At 36.1% G+C, this 17,653-nt stretch overlaps 2 protein-coding genes across 4 annotated transcripts; one reads left to right on the forward strand and one right to left on the reverse strand.

Annotated features, from left to right (window-relative positions):
• Positions 1-2,959: 2,959 nt before the first annotated feature.
• Positions 2,960-8,106, reverse strand: LOC106672304 (mesocentin-like). The gene is made up of 4 exons (XM_014403625.2): positions 7,975-8,106; positions 5,604-5,690; positions 5,417-5,536; positions 2,960-5,346 (listed from the first exon to the last, which is right to left on the reverse strand). The coding sequence occupies exons 1-4, from the start codon at positions 7,997-7,999 to the stop codon at positions 3,098-3,100; spliced, it is 2,481 nt and encodes an 826-aa protein (XP_014259111.1). The 5' UTR covers positions 8,000-8,106; the 3' UTR covers positions 2,960-3,097.
• Positions 8,107-8,544: 438 nt separating this feature from the next.
• LOC106672303 lies at positions 8,545-17,413 on the forward strand. 3 transcript variants are annotated; one of them, XM_014403622.2, is made up of 4 exons: positions 8,545-8,711; positions 8,774-8,860; positions 12,510-12,629; positions 14,477-17,413. In XM_014403622.2, exons 1-4 carry the CDS (start codon positions 8,687-8,689, stop codon positions 17,260-17,262), a joined length of 3,018 nt encoding a protein of 1,005 aa, XP_014259108.1. In that variant the 5' UTR covers positions 8,545-8,686; the 3' UTR covers positions 17,263-17,413. The 3 variants fall into 3 exon arrangements, with proteins under 3 accessions (XP_014259108.1, XP_014259109.1, XP_014259110.1); XM_014403623.1 differs by lacking the exon at positions 8,545-8,711 and adding an exon at positions 9,329-9,695 and having other exon boundaries at positions 8,773-8,860; XM_014403624.1 differs by lacking the exons at positions 8,545-8,711; positions 8,774-8,860 and adding exons at positions 9,100-9,204; positions 9,329-9,695.
• The last annotated feature ends 240 nt before the right edge of the window (positions 17,414-17,653 follow it).

Here is a 17,653-nt window from a genome sequence, read left to right on the forward strand (position 1 = left end):
TATCACGGGTGTCACGAGGAAAATCAATTTGCTCAAGTCTGGTTTGGGGTGTGGCATCACAGCAAGGCTTTTTTAGCTTCAGCACGACTTATGCAGCAATATAATGTTTTTCAATTATATATTTCTCTTAGGCACTTGCGGTTGGAGTTTGAAGGTGAATATTCTGGTGGTTGGGAGTGGTGTTCCTCAGGATGCGCACTTAGGCCCCTTCTTTACGTCCTGAACTCATTGGAGGGATCAGCATAATTCCCATATTTCCAGATGATGTTTTCTTTACAACAGTTGGCAACAAAGTAGAAGACGGTACAGAGAATCTGCAGGGTGCTGGAAATGAGGTAAACATTTGGACTAAAGATAGAGAACTATACATTAATTATTATATTTTTTTTCAGTAAAATTAGCTTTTTCCAGTCAAATTAACCATTTTTCACGCCAAATTAACAGTTTTTACTTTCAATATAGCCGTTTTTAATTTCCAATTAACCGGTTTTAACTTCAAATGAACTCTTTGTTATTTCAAATTAATACTTTTTTTAACATCACATTAAACCTTTTTAATTTCAAATTATTCTTTTTTAATTTCAAACGAACTTTGTATGATTTCAAATTAACATTTTTAATTTTAAATTTGCCCATTTGAATTTAATAATAACCAATTTAAAAAAAAAGATGTGGTAAAAAAATGAATGTAAGTAATTATGCTCTTAGAAGACCATATAAAACTTGAAAATAGATAATAATTAAACTTAAACATAAAATAATACTTAATAAATTTATAATGTATAAAAAAATTTCTTAATTAAACTGAAATAAACCAATCTATCTCATATTGAAAGAAGAAACTTTTATTTTTTATTTCTTAAATTTTAAGTTTTCATTAAAACTATTGAAAATTCATGAGGCCTTCTAAAAGCCCTTTTGTTTTGCATAAAAAAATTCTGAAAATGAACAGGAATTTTATTTCACGTAGTGATATTTCATACCAACTCCTAAATGTTTTAATGCTTTAAAAGAAGCGTTAATGTGAAATTAACAAGGAATCATATAAAGTAAAAATGGGTTAATTTATAGTTAAAAAATGTTAATTAGAACTTAAAATGAATTTAATTGAAATAAAGATGGTTAATATGAAATTAAAAATGGTTAATTTGATCAGGTAAATGTTAAATCAAAATAAAAAATGATTAATTACAAATCAAAAAGTGCTAACGTGACGGGGAAATTGTATATTTGACTGGAATTTTGGTCTATTTGAGCAGATAAAAACTATATATTTGTATAAAACCTATAAAAGGACAAACCCAAAAGCAATTGTCAATAAAAGATTGTTCAACACGTCGTTTATTTGAACACATTTGAAAGGCTACGCACGCATGAAAAGGCCGCAAAAAATAGTAGTTTTTAAAATTTAAGTTCCAGAAAATGCAGAAGCTATTGGGCCGAAATTTGAAGCGTGATTCACACAATAAGAAAGGGCCCAGATGTGTACAAAGAGGACAGGTAATAAAGATGTTCAGTAATTCAGGAAGATAAATTTAACCAAACAATAATACAGAGGGAAAGATACTGCTATATTAAAACCAAGGCGTGGTGAGACTGTAAGCATTTAGTTGTTAGGTGTGAGGATATAGAATACAGCATTAGTAGTTTCCGAAAGCGTTGAAAAAGTTGTTACAATAAATAAATAATAAAAATCTGTTATTTCATATCATTTGTAATAAATATTACGCGGCTTATTTATAAGGTTCAACATTTTTTCACATTCAAGTGTGGCGTTTTCGTAGTTACTCTGTAGTGATTGTTTTACCTTTTTTATAGTCGGAGGATCGTACCTCAGTGAATCATGAATAAATAGAACAAAAAACTTTATCTTCTAGACTAAAAATATTGTAATTATAAATTATAAAAAAAACGATCAATGCTTAATCACAAATTATATAAAAAAAATAAATTCCGAATCACAAATTATAAAAAGATTAATGCTTACAATAAGAATAAGAAAAATACACAAAGGAAAAATTAACCAAAATTCTTGTGCATGCACAAACAGAAACACTTACTGTGTGTGTTGTGTACAATGTACCTTTAACTAAATTAAAATCAAAAAACATAAACTGATAACACTTTATAATCAATTTTAAAACTTAATACGGGCCACGTTTTTCTTCTCACTTTTTCTTCAACAAGAATGGGCCGGTCAGCCCTATCTCCTCTTACACTAGGTCTATCTTTTCTATTCGTCCCCATGGTGGGGAGAAATAGCGGGCTTTATGAAATCAACGTTATAACTCATAAACCAAATGAAAATGTGTTGGCATTAAATCGATGTTCAACTAAGAGGAAGATATGTATATGAAGTATGACGGTCTATCTATTATTCAATACAGTACGGATTTTTGCCTGTTTAAGTCCTTTCGATTATTATTCCAAACGTATAAAACATTTTTTAATCATACTAAAAGAAAGAACCATTTTAATACATCACCGAATCCCAATCGTAAAAGCTTAATATAATTTAAGCTTCAATAGCATCCCTCCGCAAGTTTGTTTATTAGGCCATATACTTGCAAACGTTTGATTTAGCACAACTACTTAACTGTCGTCGGAGTTTCGCTGGCTTTGACTCGATTACAGATGCGGTTTACAGTTTACAGACATACTCTCTAATTGAATTCCAGTGGTCAACTTGCTTCCACCGACATAGCCTTAGCGCCTCATCCCTCTCTAAACCCAGTAATGACTTCATGTAAAATAAATATTTACAAACAGTTTTGGAAAACAAACAACATTGATAAACAAATAACGGGAAAATTGATGAAGCATTACCTTTTCTGGTTATCTTTCGTTCTAACAAAAACATATATAGGAACTTAGCTAGTTATCTTTATAATGATATTTTTGTAAATATTGCCGTATAAATGTATAAGCAGTTTGTGGACTTAGAAGGTGACAAAGTATATCTTGAAGAATCTGCAGGTGACACGTTTATTTGTGTAAAAATATTACTGTTTGTTTACTAGTACACCAGAAAACGATGAAAGTAAATACCAGACATGGTTGCTTATCGAATGCCGTTACATTATTTCTTATGATATTTTTACAGGTATGTTCCGTGACTCTGCTTAAATTTTCCCATATGAGGATGCAAGAGAAGTAGATAGTCGGCATCTGTCATTTTGGCTGAATTGTATGAGGGGGTAGTTTGGGGTCTTTTTTGCAACTCTGAAATTCTTTTAATGCATTTTGGATCGATTACTGCCCAATCACCACCTCCATCGACCGAGGCCGTGTCTTTCACTTTATCGACCGGATAATAATTTACAGGTGGCTCATTGGTTTGTACATCCTTTTTCGAAAAAGGATGTCTCAACGTGTCTTTAGTGAATGTATCCCTAGGAATGAGGTGTCTAGCAATCCATTCATCTCCTTGGGATTTTGGTTTATTCCACATCCAAGATTGTGTAGCAGCATTTGGATAAATGTCTGCGTCTTTTATTTGAGCTTTATGTGATGGCCCTTTAGTTACCCAATTAGTAGGATCTTCTGCAGGCTTGTACATGTAGGCCTTTGTCATACCTTCAAAATGTGGTGCCATAACTGGAGCACCTTTAGCGTCAAGAAGCAGTTTGCCGTTGTTCTGTATTATAGGTTTCCCGTAGAACAAATCGCGGAATTCTCCTTCCGCGTTGTATATCAAGGAATCGTCGGGCCAGTACATTGGTTTTCCATCTTCGCCTTTGAGAATTTCACCCTTTTGATTAAACATCGGTTTTTGTGAGGAAGGTCCATACAACGCATCGCCATCAACTCCATAAAGCGGCCGGCCTTTTTCATCGTACATCGGCCTTCCACTTCGATCGACGAGTTTCGTCCAATTCAGGCCGCTTATCGGATTTCCATCGAGCCCGAACATATTACGTCCAGGTGGCAAATATATTGGCAATCCATCAGGCCCAAGCGCGATTTGGCCGTCTGACGTAAACTTGAGGTCACCCACTACTCCGTATTTTGGTTTACCATCCGGCCAAGCGAGAGTTTTACCGTCTTTTTCTTTTAGACGACGACTGTTTCCACCATAAATTATCACATCGCCCTTAGTGTAAAGAGGTCGTTTTGATGGCCAATGCATAACTGTTCCCTCTTTTGTTTTCAAAACGCCGCCGTCCGGTCTGCGCATAATTTTCTTGGCGTGACCGTATAACACTTTCCCGTGGTTCCCAACAATCGGTTTCCCCTTAGCTCCGTAAAGGACTTTCACGTTACCACTATATAACGGTCGACCAGTATTATCCGCAGCAGCTTTACCTTTAGAAGTATATAATCTTTTCAATTCCCCTACATAAAGGAGTGATCCATTTGGAAGCTGTACTGGCATTTTATCCGGACCGTACAACGGATTCGCCTCAACATATAACTGCCGGCCATCCTCGTCTAAAATAGGTTTGCCGTCATCCCCAAAGTGAGGCAACAAGGTGGTATATACTGGGTTTCCGTCTTTGTCGAAAATAGGCGATCCAGTGACGTCCAGGACAGGTTTTGACACGTACTCGATATTTTCTTGTGACGACTGTTGATATATTCTAGATTCTTGCTGCAAATTACGCCCATCAAGTCCAATGGCATATTGACCCGAACTCCCAAGAATCGTCTTTTCATGTGCACTGTACAGAACATGCCCCTCTGAGTCTTTTAATACTTTTCCAGGGGTGAGAAAAGCAGGCTGCCCTTCTTCGTCCTTAAATACAGTACCGTCGTAATTGCGCACCATTTGACCCTCGGTACTGAATAAGCTTCTTCCATCGAGTCCAACCAATGGTTTATTGTCACTCCCCGATAGTAATACACCTCCAGCAGCGTATAAGGAAGAACCGTCGGCATTGGTTATCGGTGTGAGATCGCTTCCGAGCAATAGAAGGAGGGGCGCACCTTCTTCGTCGACCAACTGCGTACCGTCATCTTTGTACACAATCTGCCCATAAAAATGCGGCATATCTTCACTGTACACAATCCGGCCATAAAAACGCGGCATTTCTTCACCATTTTCGATTGCTCTCCCGACATATGAACCAGTGCTTTCCGATGATAGTGCCACTTTCAACAAGCTATGAGCGTCACCTCCAGGCCCATGTCCGATTTCTTCCGAGAACGTTTGTTTTAATTCAAAACCATCATTACTGCTAAAAGATGTTTTAGATGTTTTTTTTTTAAGTAAACCACTTTTTCGCGAAGTAATACTTCTTCCACTTTGCCTTTTATTTCCGAATAATTTGATTAAAATGTTTTTGTAAGCTTTAGTGTTCTTTTGAGCCCCTATAATTGCGCTTGAAATCCTTCCTGTTTGATCTTCTAAAATCAACAAATTTAACCATTAACTTTTTCAAACCAAACTATAAAATATACAAAATGAGTTAATTACTTTCAAATATCACAAGATAATAGGTAGCCCTAGGAGTAAATTTCGTTAATCCATTTACATTAACTCGCGTAGCATATAACTCGGACGCTTTTCCATTCTCGTCGTACAAATCGATCTCCACTAAAATAAAGGTGGTAAAATTATGTATATATCAACGGTTTATATCAAATTTAATATTTATACTCACTATCATCTGGAACCGAAGCTGTTATCCTTAAATACTCATATATCAATTTCACAATACAGTTTGGATTTACAAGCACTGTCTGGTCCACTAAAACAAATGAATTTAGTTTAGTATATTAGAGCTTTTCAATTTTTAAGTTTTACACGCCCCACTCTTTTCTAGATTCGAATGGGAGATGAATGCGTGTTTGCCTCACAAAAAATTCTTTGGACAGTACGGTAAATTTTTATTGTTTGGTTAATACGATCGATTATATGCATTTATTGTGTATATGTTTTTGGATTGTATTGAAATGGCATTCGACAGCTTTTGTGATCGGGTTCTTTGACTGTACTTTACGTAGCTCAAGTAAACGTAGCACAAATTGCAATTATTGTTGATTTCGAACGTGTTATTTTTTTAAGTTTTTGAACAATTTAAGCGGCGGGTCGATGGTGTAAGACAAATATCTAATAACATACAAACTAACCAAAGGTTATCACAATTAATTAAAAAAACACCTTGGAGAAACAATGATTACAATGTTTTCGTGGTATCAGAAACGTCATCATCAATCTCCCAGTCAATACGCACTTAATCTGACGTCTATAAAATGTGGAATTTCAATGCATACTCAAATAATATGTATGTATCGGAGCGAGGCGAAGGAGTTTAGCAGTCTAAAAAGCTACAGAAGAGTTGTTGGCCGGCTACTTTCGCATTGCCCTAGCGTAAACACTCACATCGCATCGCATTGCAGGTAGTATAAACGCAGACTAAAATGTATTCTAGTCCAGACTAGATGGCATATAGTTCTACCACTGGTAAGAGCCACTAATAGCCTAAATACACTGAAAGCTAAAGAGTTAGGTGAAAAGGGAAAATTCTATGAGAATGAACCTCATAAAACGGAAAGCCAGTAGCTCACCTCCTCACCTGGCAATGATCCGACAGATCTGTCAGAATTGTATAAACAGCAACATTTATATCAGATTTAGGGCCGGCCAAGTACATTAGGCATCTCCAGCCCTCTTTCTCTTAGCCGCTCTTTTCCTTCTCGTATTTTATTCCTTCCAATTAATGGCTTCTGACGTTGAGGTCAAGTATATTTATGTCAATTAAGTTGGGGGTGTTATGGTAACTAACTGTTTTATTTCTCTACCCAATTGCCAGCCTCTCCCTACCTTAGGGCGTAGTCAGTCAACGATAGCATAACGAACACACAAACATTACACGTATAATAACAATATGTACATTTAAAAACACGGTCTCATTAACATTCATTCTGCAGGAGAATACTCAATTAAGAAAGTATCCCTTATATTCGCGCTAATAAATTACATTCACCCAGACGTCATCACACTGCTCCAGAGTACTTGACATTCGTCGGGGTAATGTTGGAAGAAATTTGTCCATTTTTGCTAGTAAATCACAATCACATTTGAAGTACTCGATATTCGTCGTGGTAATTGAAGAAGAATCACGTTACCATTCAAGTTAATAAATCACATTCACCCACCAGAGTTTATTATTCATATTGGCCCTCAGTATTTGCTATTACGCACGGTCTCTACGTCTATACTAATAACTTACGTACTCGATATAAGGTTAGCGAAACAAATAAGAACTTTTTTATCTTTTACTCCTTTCGTTCAGCCCAATAAAAACAGCTATACATCTCATAAATTTTCACTCGAGCCCGATGAGTTTGATATTTGATAGGTCGATGTGTCTGGCCCCACTATATATAATAATAAAGAACATACATACAAAAACAAACGTACATACGATTAAAAAATTTATGTCACTGAGGTATTGATTGACCAGCTCAAGACAAGTTTTTTTTGCACACAGTTTTCTACAATACATATTTTGTACTATCGTCCCAAGGTATATTTTAGAACAGATAATACATAATAAATTATTCCAACAGATAAATCTGTTTCCAACCGAGTGATAATCAGCTGGTCTTTTGCCCAGGTGAAATGTCAATTCAACTACAGAAAAATAAGCACTTATTCGTAAATAACGTCCTTTTTATGACAAATGTAAATATCACCGTTTTAATGACAATACCGTGTTGATTATCATAGTCGATTTATCAGATAGCAATATAAATTGCAATTTTGACATTCGTAATTCTACTGATATTCACAGTTATCGATTAGTAATTGCCTGAACCGATTCACCCTATCGAAAAAAAAGTTTTTCTCATTTTTATTCAAAAGTTGTTGAGATTGTGCACATTTATCTCACGTTGATAGTTGTAATTGAACAAAATATTTAATAGGTTTTGTTTAATATTGTAAACAGATATTCTAGCTAATGGAACGGATGAAAAATAGTAAAAATCCAATTTTATCATAATAAAAATCAAAGTAAGCTGTATTACCTCCGTACTTCACTTTAAAAAACATCTAGGAATAAGTTCGATATGGGACGATCTAAAACAAGAAACGTGAACCTCTATGATACTAATAAATGGGAAAAAGAAAACTCAACTACATATGTTCGGTAAAAGCCACATGAATCAAACCAGTTAAGCCAACGCTTTGTAAATCGAGGGTGGGAGTTTGAAACTTTTTTTTTTTTCATCGTGTCCGAAAAGTGTTTTTGCATGATGTTGCACTTGTAGCCCGTGTCCGGGTATACAATCAATTCCAGCCGTCCGTGACAGAAGGGTCTTGACTTGGGAGAAAGGCGTGACTCCATAAACGTACCGGCCGGAACTCCGGTTTACGAAAACAAAAGCAAAAACTTTGTGACATTCCATTAATCGATATTGTGTGAAATAATTCCACGAGGGCGATATCACTTGCGACGATGATCTGCAGAAACGGAAAGGACAGACCTCGCACGAGCCTGAAATGGCAATCATTTTCGAACGCTTCCATCCATTTATTTTAGAGTAAAAAAACATTGTTTATCAGTCCATGTGGTAGTGATATGATTTCACTACTAAAAATTAATGAGCATATGAAAATTACGTAGAATTAGATGTTTTATTGTAGTGTACATTTATGAAAAAAGTAGTAGTTTAGTAGTTTAGAGTAGTTTTAAACATTTTTTTTTCAAGATTAACTCAAAAATAAAATACTTTTACGATGATTGTCTACGTGGTGTACAACGGTAAATTTTAAGATTCACGTTTTTGTCTCGAATCATTTTACTACTTTTAAACCTGTTGATAGATCACAAAACTCTGTTGGTCAATCCAAACTGCTGCATGAAATTGATCTTAAATTATATAAGAATAAGCCTAAAAATTCACCCAAAACGTAAGTATGCCAGTTCTTTCGATGTTTATTTTTACTTCGTTCTCGTAAAAAATATATGAACAAATGTTTCAACATTAAAAAAAATACATTTACGATCCCTTTAGTAAAATCAGGTTTTCAAAAATTCACAAAACCATTGTTGTCCCATTGTTTACAATACCGATAATGATTATCTATATTAATCTATGTATATTTTTTAAATACATTTTAAAATTAGACAGATGGTATTATTTTTAAAGTCTACATGGACAGTGTTAATTGGTCTTTAATGAAGAATAGTAATTCACCCAATGAGGTTATGTTAAATTTTACGCAAATGAAAATATGGCTGTCAAGAAGAATAGGTAATCTCCTACGTGAACTATTGTTAACACCAGCTCAATTATTCGACAGATACATAAATATGATATATGAACACATACATTCTTCACTTATAGTATTTCAATTTGCTTTTTTTGTCGCATCTAGCACGGGAATGCCCGATGAAGAAAAAATGCACCCAACTACCAAAACAAGTTTTTCAAAAGTTAAAAAATATCTTTTCTCTATTGGTAATAACTACTCAACTGGGCAAGGATGTTAAGATCAGGATTTGATTCAGGGGATGAGAGCCTTCAATTCGGAAAAAAGACTTGGGTGCTTTTCCTTGATACTTCCATTATTCTGATCATACGGATTTCTTCTTTGTCTGACATGGAGTGCCGCAAGAAGAATCTAGTTCCCCCTACATTCATGAAGCTTCGCAGTTAAAAAGCTGAAAATGTTTTTCACAACTGATTGAACATGCAATCGAGAATACCAATTTGTTGCGGATCAGGGATGCTGTCAGAAAGAAGTGAGTATTGTACCTTCACGCCAAGCTTTCGACCTTTCTTCCAGTCCTCTTCAGGGTATAAAGGCAATTACAACAATTTAGGCTTACAATAACAATTAAGCATACAATACATCAATAAATTAAGAATTGAAGAAGTAAACTTACACGTTACATTGCCTGCCTAATCAAATAAATTTGATTACAATAAAACATTTTTAAACCTCTAACAAAAGTGTGTGGTGTTTAGTGACCGTTAATTAATGATTATTTTGAGATGCGGTCTGTTGAGTCGTAGGTTCAGAAAAACATTTTCTTTATCGTGCCTACGCTTCGATCTTTATCGATATCATCTTCAGAGCCTGGGATTAATAAAAATTGTTTAAATTAAACAAAGACATGAAGGATGTGAAAAAATGAATTTATACAATGATAGAAATTTTAGACTCTAACTATTTGCACTCACTCAAAGAGTTTGTTTTCTGTGTAGATGTGTCATTATTGTGTGTCGTGTTGAGAGTGCCAGTGAGATATTGATGTTTTATGTATGTATATGTTGGATTTTGAAGGGGTGAGTAAGGAAGTAGCGATAAAAAAAAAAACATTTTTATATGAGGAGTCGGTTTCTTTGAGGTGAAATGAGCCGACAATGGGAAAGAATGGGTAAAGGTTCAGCCTGATTATCTTTTTGTATTATATACACAGGGTAATTAGGGAAAGGAAAGCCAAATGGTTGAAGAACTGGACTATGTAGAAATGTTCGACGAGAGAAAATAATGATTGTTTTATATGTTTTATTATATGTTTTGTACGATATTTGTATGTTATTGATGTTGAATTGGATTAATGATATTAACGTCTCAAAACGACACCCAATAATGACACATCTACACAGAAAACAAACACTTTGAGTGAGTACAAATACTTTGATTCTAAAATTTCTAGCATTTTATACATTTATTTTTTCACATCCTACATGTATTTGAATAATTTTAAAAATGTTTATAAATCTTGGGCCCTGAAGATGATCTCAATAAAGATCGAAACGTTAGCACGATAAAGAAAATCTTTTTCTAAACCTACGTCACACCAGACCGCATCTATGATCTCAAAATAATCTTGGGTTTACAAATTAATTGTTATTATAATAGATTGTTATTATAATAGTGAAGATTATTATTATTATAACAAAGCTTAACATGCGATAGTTATCTATTAGATTAGAACTGTTTTTTTTATAAATATACGAATGGCGACTAGAATCAAAATTGACAGAGTTAACATTGAAGGAAGGCTTAATCAAACCACACCAACGAGCGGGATTCGAACCCACAACCTTCGGCTAAATACGCGCTGCTCTTCCACTTGAGCTATCGTGACTTCGATTCACTCGGACATCAACTTCCCATCTCAACCAATCCCGCTCGTGACACTATTTTTTTCATTTCAACCAATACCTTACATAAAGATTAATTAATTGAAAGACGTTATTTTGTCAAATGGACAAGAAATATAATGGATTTAATAAGTAAAACGAAGTATATCTTCACTAAAGCTCTCCGTGACCTTTCCATTTGGCGCCGAGAATCCTGATTACACGACATTTGAAATATGGCAAAAAGGATGGAAAATTCGAAAGGTGGATTGAGATGGGAAGTTGGTGTCCGAGTGGATCGAAGTCACGATACCTCAAGTAGTACAGAACCGGCGTATTTAGCCGAGGTCGTGGATTCGAATCCGCTCGTGACACTGATTTTTTCATTTCAACCAATACCTTACATAAAGATTAATTAATTGAAAGAAGTTATTTGGTCAATCGGACTAAGAAATATAATGGATTAAACCAATCTGGAAGCGAGAGACCAAGCTAAAGAGAGTATTAAAAGCTGGGGCATGAAACAATTCCTTAAGGAATGGAATCTGTACCCCGGACACAGGAAATCGAAAGAGTTTGTTAAGGAGATCAAACCAGCAGAATCGAAATGGCTATTTTCTAACTCAAGGAAGGGAATTAGGAGGCTGACAAGTATCCTGGCTGGCCACTGCCCACTGAGAAGACACCTCTCCGTAATGGGTATTCTTCCAGAACCCTTTTGTCGTTTTTGCGAAATAAAATAAGAAACGGCAAGGCAGTACCTCGCAGAGTGTGATAGGTATGTTAGATCTAGATTTAGAACTTTTGAAGGAGAGGACATCACCAGGTCACTCCCCGAGATTAAAAGGTTCAAAATCTTGGGGTTTGTGAACAGGTCCAAGAGGTTTATGCGAACGCGTGAGCCGACCAAGTCCCGGACCTTTTAGGGTGGGGTACGACTCTACCCAGGCATTTAACCCCTCGGGTCTTCGCATCTCCCATAATATATATATGGACGTATGGACTAGAACGGGTACCACTAAACCGTCCAACATCCAAAGAATACAGTACTTCCAATCCAAGGTCCTCAGAACCACACACAGTCAATGCATCTTTCTACCCTCCAATTTACACTTCACAATGACCTTAAAATCCCTCTAGTGGGAAAGCTGGAAAATTTTCTTCTCTTCCCAATCGAGTTTCCCAATCCTTATCAAATAGAAACTACCCCTATAATCCCACCAGACCAGACTGCTGAAGACAAGCTGGCCGTGCGACTTACTAAACGAAGATTAGTCTTAGCGAATAACTTGCAGTTGGAATAAAAATAATCGTTGTTAACACCCCTCACGACAGATGGCCTAATGCCATTTGTAAATACTGTAAATACAGCCTACATAATGTAAATAAAATATAGAATGTAATAAATGTAATTTTTTTTTTAAACTACGCCAGTTATTATTTACAAGTAGACTATTTTTCAGGTGAATTTGATTTGACAAATGGGAATGGTGATTTTCTTGAATTAAGTCAGCTTGATCTGGGAGAGAGTGGCCTTCTTCTGCTTAAGCCGAGAGAGGTCTACTTTGTAGTTACGTTCTCACGTAAGTAACACTTCCCTTACCTCATTTTTCAGTCAAAATTCATATAAAAATGTTTTCCGGCAATTGATGAAATGAGATTAGGAAAATAGTTTAATTAAATCCTTTACTTACCATAGCATGGTGATTGATGTATTGCAATAGTCAAATTGATTATTTTACCTTTAAATTTATTATACCCACTAAACATGTCAAGGTATTTATATTATGGGAATTGGATTAAAGCTTCTAGCTAAAAGAAATTCGAAGATATGCAAAGTATAATTTTGGACATCGTGATGTGCGGTCTGGTGTTACGTAAGTTTTAGAAAAACATTTTCTTTATCATGCCATCGTTTAGATCTTTATTGAGATCATCTTCAGGGCCTGGTATTAATATTTTTTAAATTTTACATGTACATGTAGGATGTGAAAAAAATGAATTTATTCAATACTAGAAAAATTTTTAGATTTAAAAACGCATAATCCACGTTATTTCCACATCCCTTGAGCTAAAACAATATTGCCCGGGTGTGTTCTTGGATATACACCAAGCCTTTGACCGAGTGTGGCACTCTGGGCTGCTGTGGAAGCTCAAGAACATCCTACCCGCAACCTATTACCTTATCCTAAAATCCTATCTTAGCGATCGTTACTTCCAAGTATCCCACAAAAATTCATTGTCTATCCATACTATTCTTGCAGGTGTCCCGCAGGGCAGCGTGCTCGCTCCTTTCCTTTATTCAATTTATACCTCCGACCTACCTACGCAACCTAACACTAGCACCTTCACGTTTGCCGTTGATACCGCAATCCTTTCTCCTGATAAAGATCCTTTCACTTCTTCCCGTAATTTTCAAAATCACCTTAACACCCTAGAATGCTGGCTCCGTCGGTGGAGAATCAAGATCAACGAAACCAAATCAACGAACATAATATTTACTCTAAACAAGAAAACACTCCCACCAGTAAACCCCAACAACGTCCCCATCCCAATTGCGAACCATGTACGATACCTCGGACTCTACCTGGACAAACGACTGACGTGGAACCCCCATACACGACTTAAGCGCACTGACTGTAATATACGATATTTCATGCTTAAACGACTACTCGACAGACGATCAAAACTCTCACTAACAAACAAAAGAAAACTTTACATTGCCCTCCTGGCCCCCATTTGGACACGGACTTGAACTTTACGGTACTGCTAAGCGTTCCAACCTCAATCGAATCCAATCCCTTCATCTAAAATCCTCAGAGCAATAGTACAAGCCCCTTTCTATGTATCCAATCACACCATCCATAGCGACCTAAATGTCCCTTTTGTTACCGAACTAGCCCAATCCCGCTACAAAACGTTCCATTCCAAACTACTCCTCCATCCGAACCCTTTCGTCAAAAACCTGTCATCCACCACATTACCTAATAATACTAACAGAAGACTGAAGCGTCGGTGGCGCCACAACCTTAACAATTGACATCGGTCTCCTACGATGGAGTACATCTCGCTCATCGTATTGATTGACTAACGGCTACCATCACTGGATGGTAATTGTTTAAGCTTTCAAGCTACCGTTAATAATTTTATATGTAAATACTATCTGTTTTACTTGTTGCGTCGAAGAATGCAGTTGTAAAAAACAAATAAAAAGTTTAAAAAAATAGATTTAAAAAAGAATGAATTTATACAATGCTAGAAAATTTTAGATTCAATCAAAGTATTTGTACTCACTCGAAGTATCTGTTTTCCGTGTAGATGTGTCATTCTTGTGTGTCGTGTTGAGAGTGCCAGTGAGGTATTCTCCAGATTTCTTTTTATTATTATGAGTATTGGGTATTAAATTGTTGTTTTTGTTGTTTTTTTCCAGGAAACCAAATTGGCAAAAGAACCGATTATCGCCCCTTACTTGATGAGAGTTCTCCTCATTTCAAAGTTATCAAGGAACGCCATTCTAAATTATTTAAGGGCAAGATAAAGGTAACCAAATCAATATCTTTGCCGGAAGGCGAAAAAGTGACAACAAAAAAACGACTGTCGATACCTACGGACCCGTCGAAATTGCCTTTCCGTAGCTATTCCATGCCTGATTTAAATGGTGGAGGAGGCGCACATATTTATTCAATCCCCATGGAGTTGCCCTCTTCGATCGATACAGTTACCGAAAATAAGGAAAAATTAGTAGGAAGTTTCGACACAGATTTCCAAAAACAATTTTCCAAAGCGAAAGCGCAAGGCGATAAAATAAAAAGACATGATTCAAAATGGTCGTATCCTCATCCGGTCCTTACACAAGTGACATCTGATGAACTCATGAAAGACGCCAATGGGAAATTGGTAGTAACCGAGGATGGTTATACGGTTGACAAAAACGGGTACTTGAGAGATACTGAAGGCAGATTGGTCAGACAGGATGAATATTTTGTCGACAAAGAGGGACTTTTGAGAACCGAAGATGGTGACCTGGTCGTAAATAATGGCTTTTACGTAAACAAAGGTGGTAACATGGTAACTACAGATGGCTATGTCGTTTCCCAGGAAGGTTTGTTGTTGAATAAAAATGGGGAAAGGTTAGTTGTCAATGGTCATTTTGTGAACAAAGACGGTATGTTGGTAAAAGAAAATGGTGATTTTGTCAAATCAAAAGACGGATACCATTATTTGGACAAGAATGGACTTCTTCGGGATTCAAATGGTGAATTCGTCAAAACATATCAAGGCTTTTTTATTAATGACAGTGGTTTGTTGGCAGATGCTGATGGAAAAGTTTTAAGAACTAAAGAAAATCACTTAATTGATAAAAATCTGTATTTGGTCGATGAAAATCAGGTACCAGTTAGAGACGCCTTTGGCCGAGTGCGAAAGGCAATTCCTTCTCAACTGACAGAATTGTTGTTCGAGAAAGATAGTATCACCGGGAAATACATAACTACACCGGACGGGCATTTCGTCGATAAGAAAGGGTTCGCACGTGACAAAGATGGAAATTTCGTACTCGGCATAGAAGGATTTCGCGTTAATAAAGACGGAATTCTTGTATATAACGATGGAAGACCTGCAAAGAGAGACGGATATTACATTTCTCAGAACGGTTTATACATTGATGACGACGGTAAATTAGTTACTTCGTTCAACTGCAACATCGGTGCTGATGGTTTCCTCAGAACACATGGTGGAGAACTAATAACAGTGGATGATTATGTAATAAACGCGAAGGGACAACTCTGCACCAAGGATGGTAATGTTGTTATTCAAGATGGTTACGCGATAAACAAGGATGGTTTGTTGACAGACCTGGATGGAAACTTAAAACAAAGTCAAGGCTTTTTTGTAAATAGAGATGGAATATTGTGTGACGAGATGGGCAAACCTAAGCTACAAGACAATGCTTACATTAGGGAGGACGGTTTAAAATGCGACATAAATGGGACGCCTATAAAAAAGAATGGTCGTTTTGTCAATAAAGAAGGAGTGTTGTGCGATTCTACCGGCAATCTAGTTCAAGCCGGCGATTTGTTTTTGAGTCCGAACAACATTTTATGTGATGAGAAAGGAAATTTGGCCACTTCTTTTGGTCATAATATAAATAAAGACGGTGTTCTTTGCGACAATGAAGGCCACTTGTTAATGGTCGACAACAATTATGTGAATAAAAAGGGCATTTTGTGTAACAGGGACGGCGAACCGTTGGTACAAGAAGACGGTAAGTTTGTGAATAAAGATGGACTTATCTGTGACAAAAATGGGAATTTGGAAATGGTAGATAATAAATTTTATGTTGGCAAGGATGGTCTTTTGAAAGATCATAAAGGAAATGCCATCAAGAAGAACGGACATAATGTAGATAGAAACATGTTGTTACGTGATAACAATGATGAACCCCTAACGAAAGATGGCTATTTTCTTGATATCAATATGTCATTGCAAGATAAAGACGGTACTACAATAAGTAAAGAAATATATTCCGAAAAAGACGTAATAAGTCCGGAAAAGAACTTTTTACTTCGCGATAAAAACGGAAAGTTAATGAAAAAGAATGGACATTACGTCGGGAAAGACAATTTGTTGTACAACAAAGATGGAACAGCTGTAATGAAAAATGGACATCGTGTCGACGCAAATAACTTACTCCGAGATGATAATGGTAAAATATTAGAAATAGACGGCAAATATGTCGATGGAACTGGAAATCTATTAGAGAAATATCATTACGAAAAACCAGCAGCACAGCAAACGTTAGTTTTCAAGGAGAGAATATCTAGTAACGCTACAGTAATATTTTCACCAGGAACTACCCTCCAGTTGAAAGAGAAGGATGACGCCTTCTTCATGGGCAACATGGATGCCCGAAAGTGTCGTTATGTTGAACAAGAGATGGCGAAACGAAAAAGAGCCCTTAGGCTGGGACTATGCCACGATTACGATATAGTGCACGGTATGGGACCACCCAACAAAAAATGGTGGACACCCACAGGCCAACTTATGATATCACAGAGATCAGCCGAGACACCGAGTTATACCATAACGAGAGTAGCAAAGACGTTGACTAAAGCGACACAGACGGAAACCTGCTACGCAGTCAAAACGTTGGCAGAAATGAAAGATGAAAAAGAAAACTACCACAAAAAGTTTGAAAAATTAATGCCTAAAGTATGAAAATCAGCAAATCGATCAAAGCGATCTAAAGAAAACTCTAGTACTGCAGAAAGCAGAAACCACACGATTTCTCTAGTTCTCAATTTTCTCTTTCTTTCCGCTTCGCCCCATTATAGATTATATGTGAAATAAATTTCAGAGTTTTGTTCCATTTTGAATTATCTATAATTAATTAGAAATTATCCACGAACTATCGGACAATCAGCAGATTTCTATTACTACCTAACACAATCAGTTATAAGGTAATATAATTTTTTCTATGGGATAAGATAAAGTAAAATCCATTGCAATAAATGAAATTATTGTGAGATCATTTTGTCATCTGATTGGTTAATGTTCAGGTTAAAAGTAATCTGCCCCATTCTGACCTTAAGCAACTTTACCAATATTG

This window comes from Cimex lectularius, unplaced genomic scaffold, assembly GCF_000648675.2.
Source record: "Cimex lectularius strain Harlan isolate CLEC.00 unplaced genomic scaffold, Clec_2.1 scaffold161, whole genome shotgun sequence".
NCBI classification, from domain to species: Eukaryota; Metazoa; Arthropoda; class Insecta; order Hemiptera; family Cimicidae; genus Cimex; species Cimex lectularius.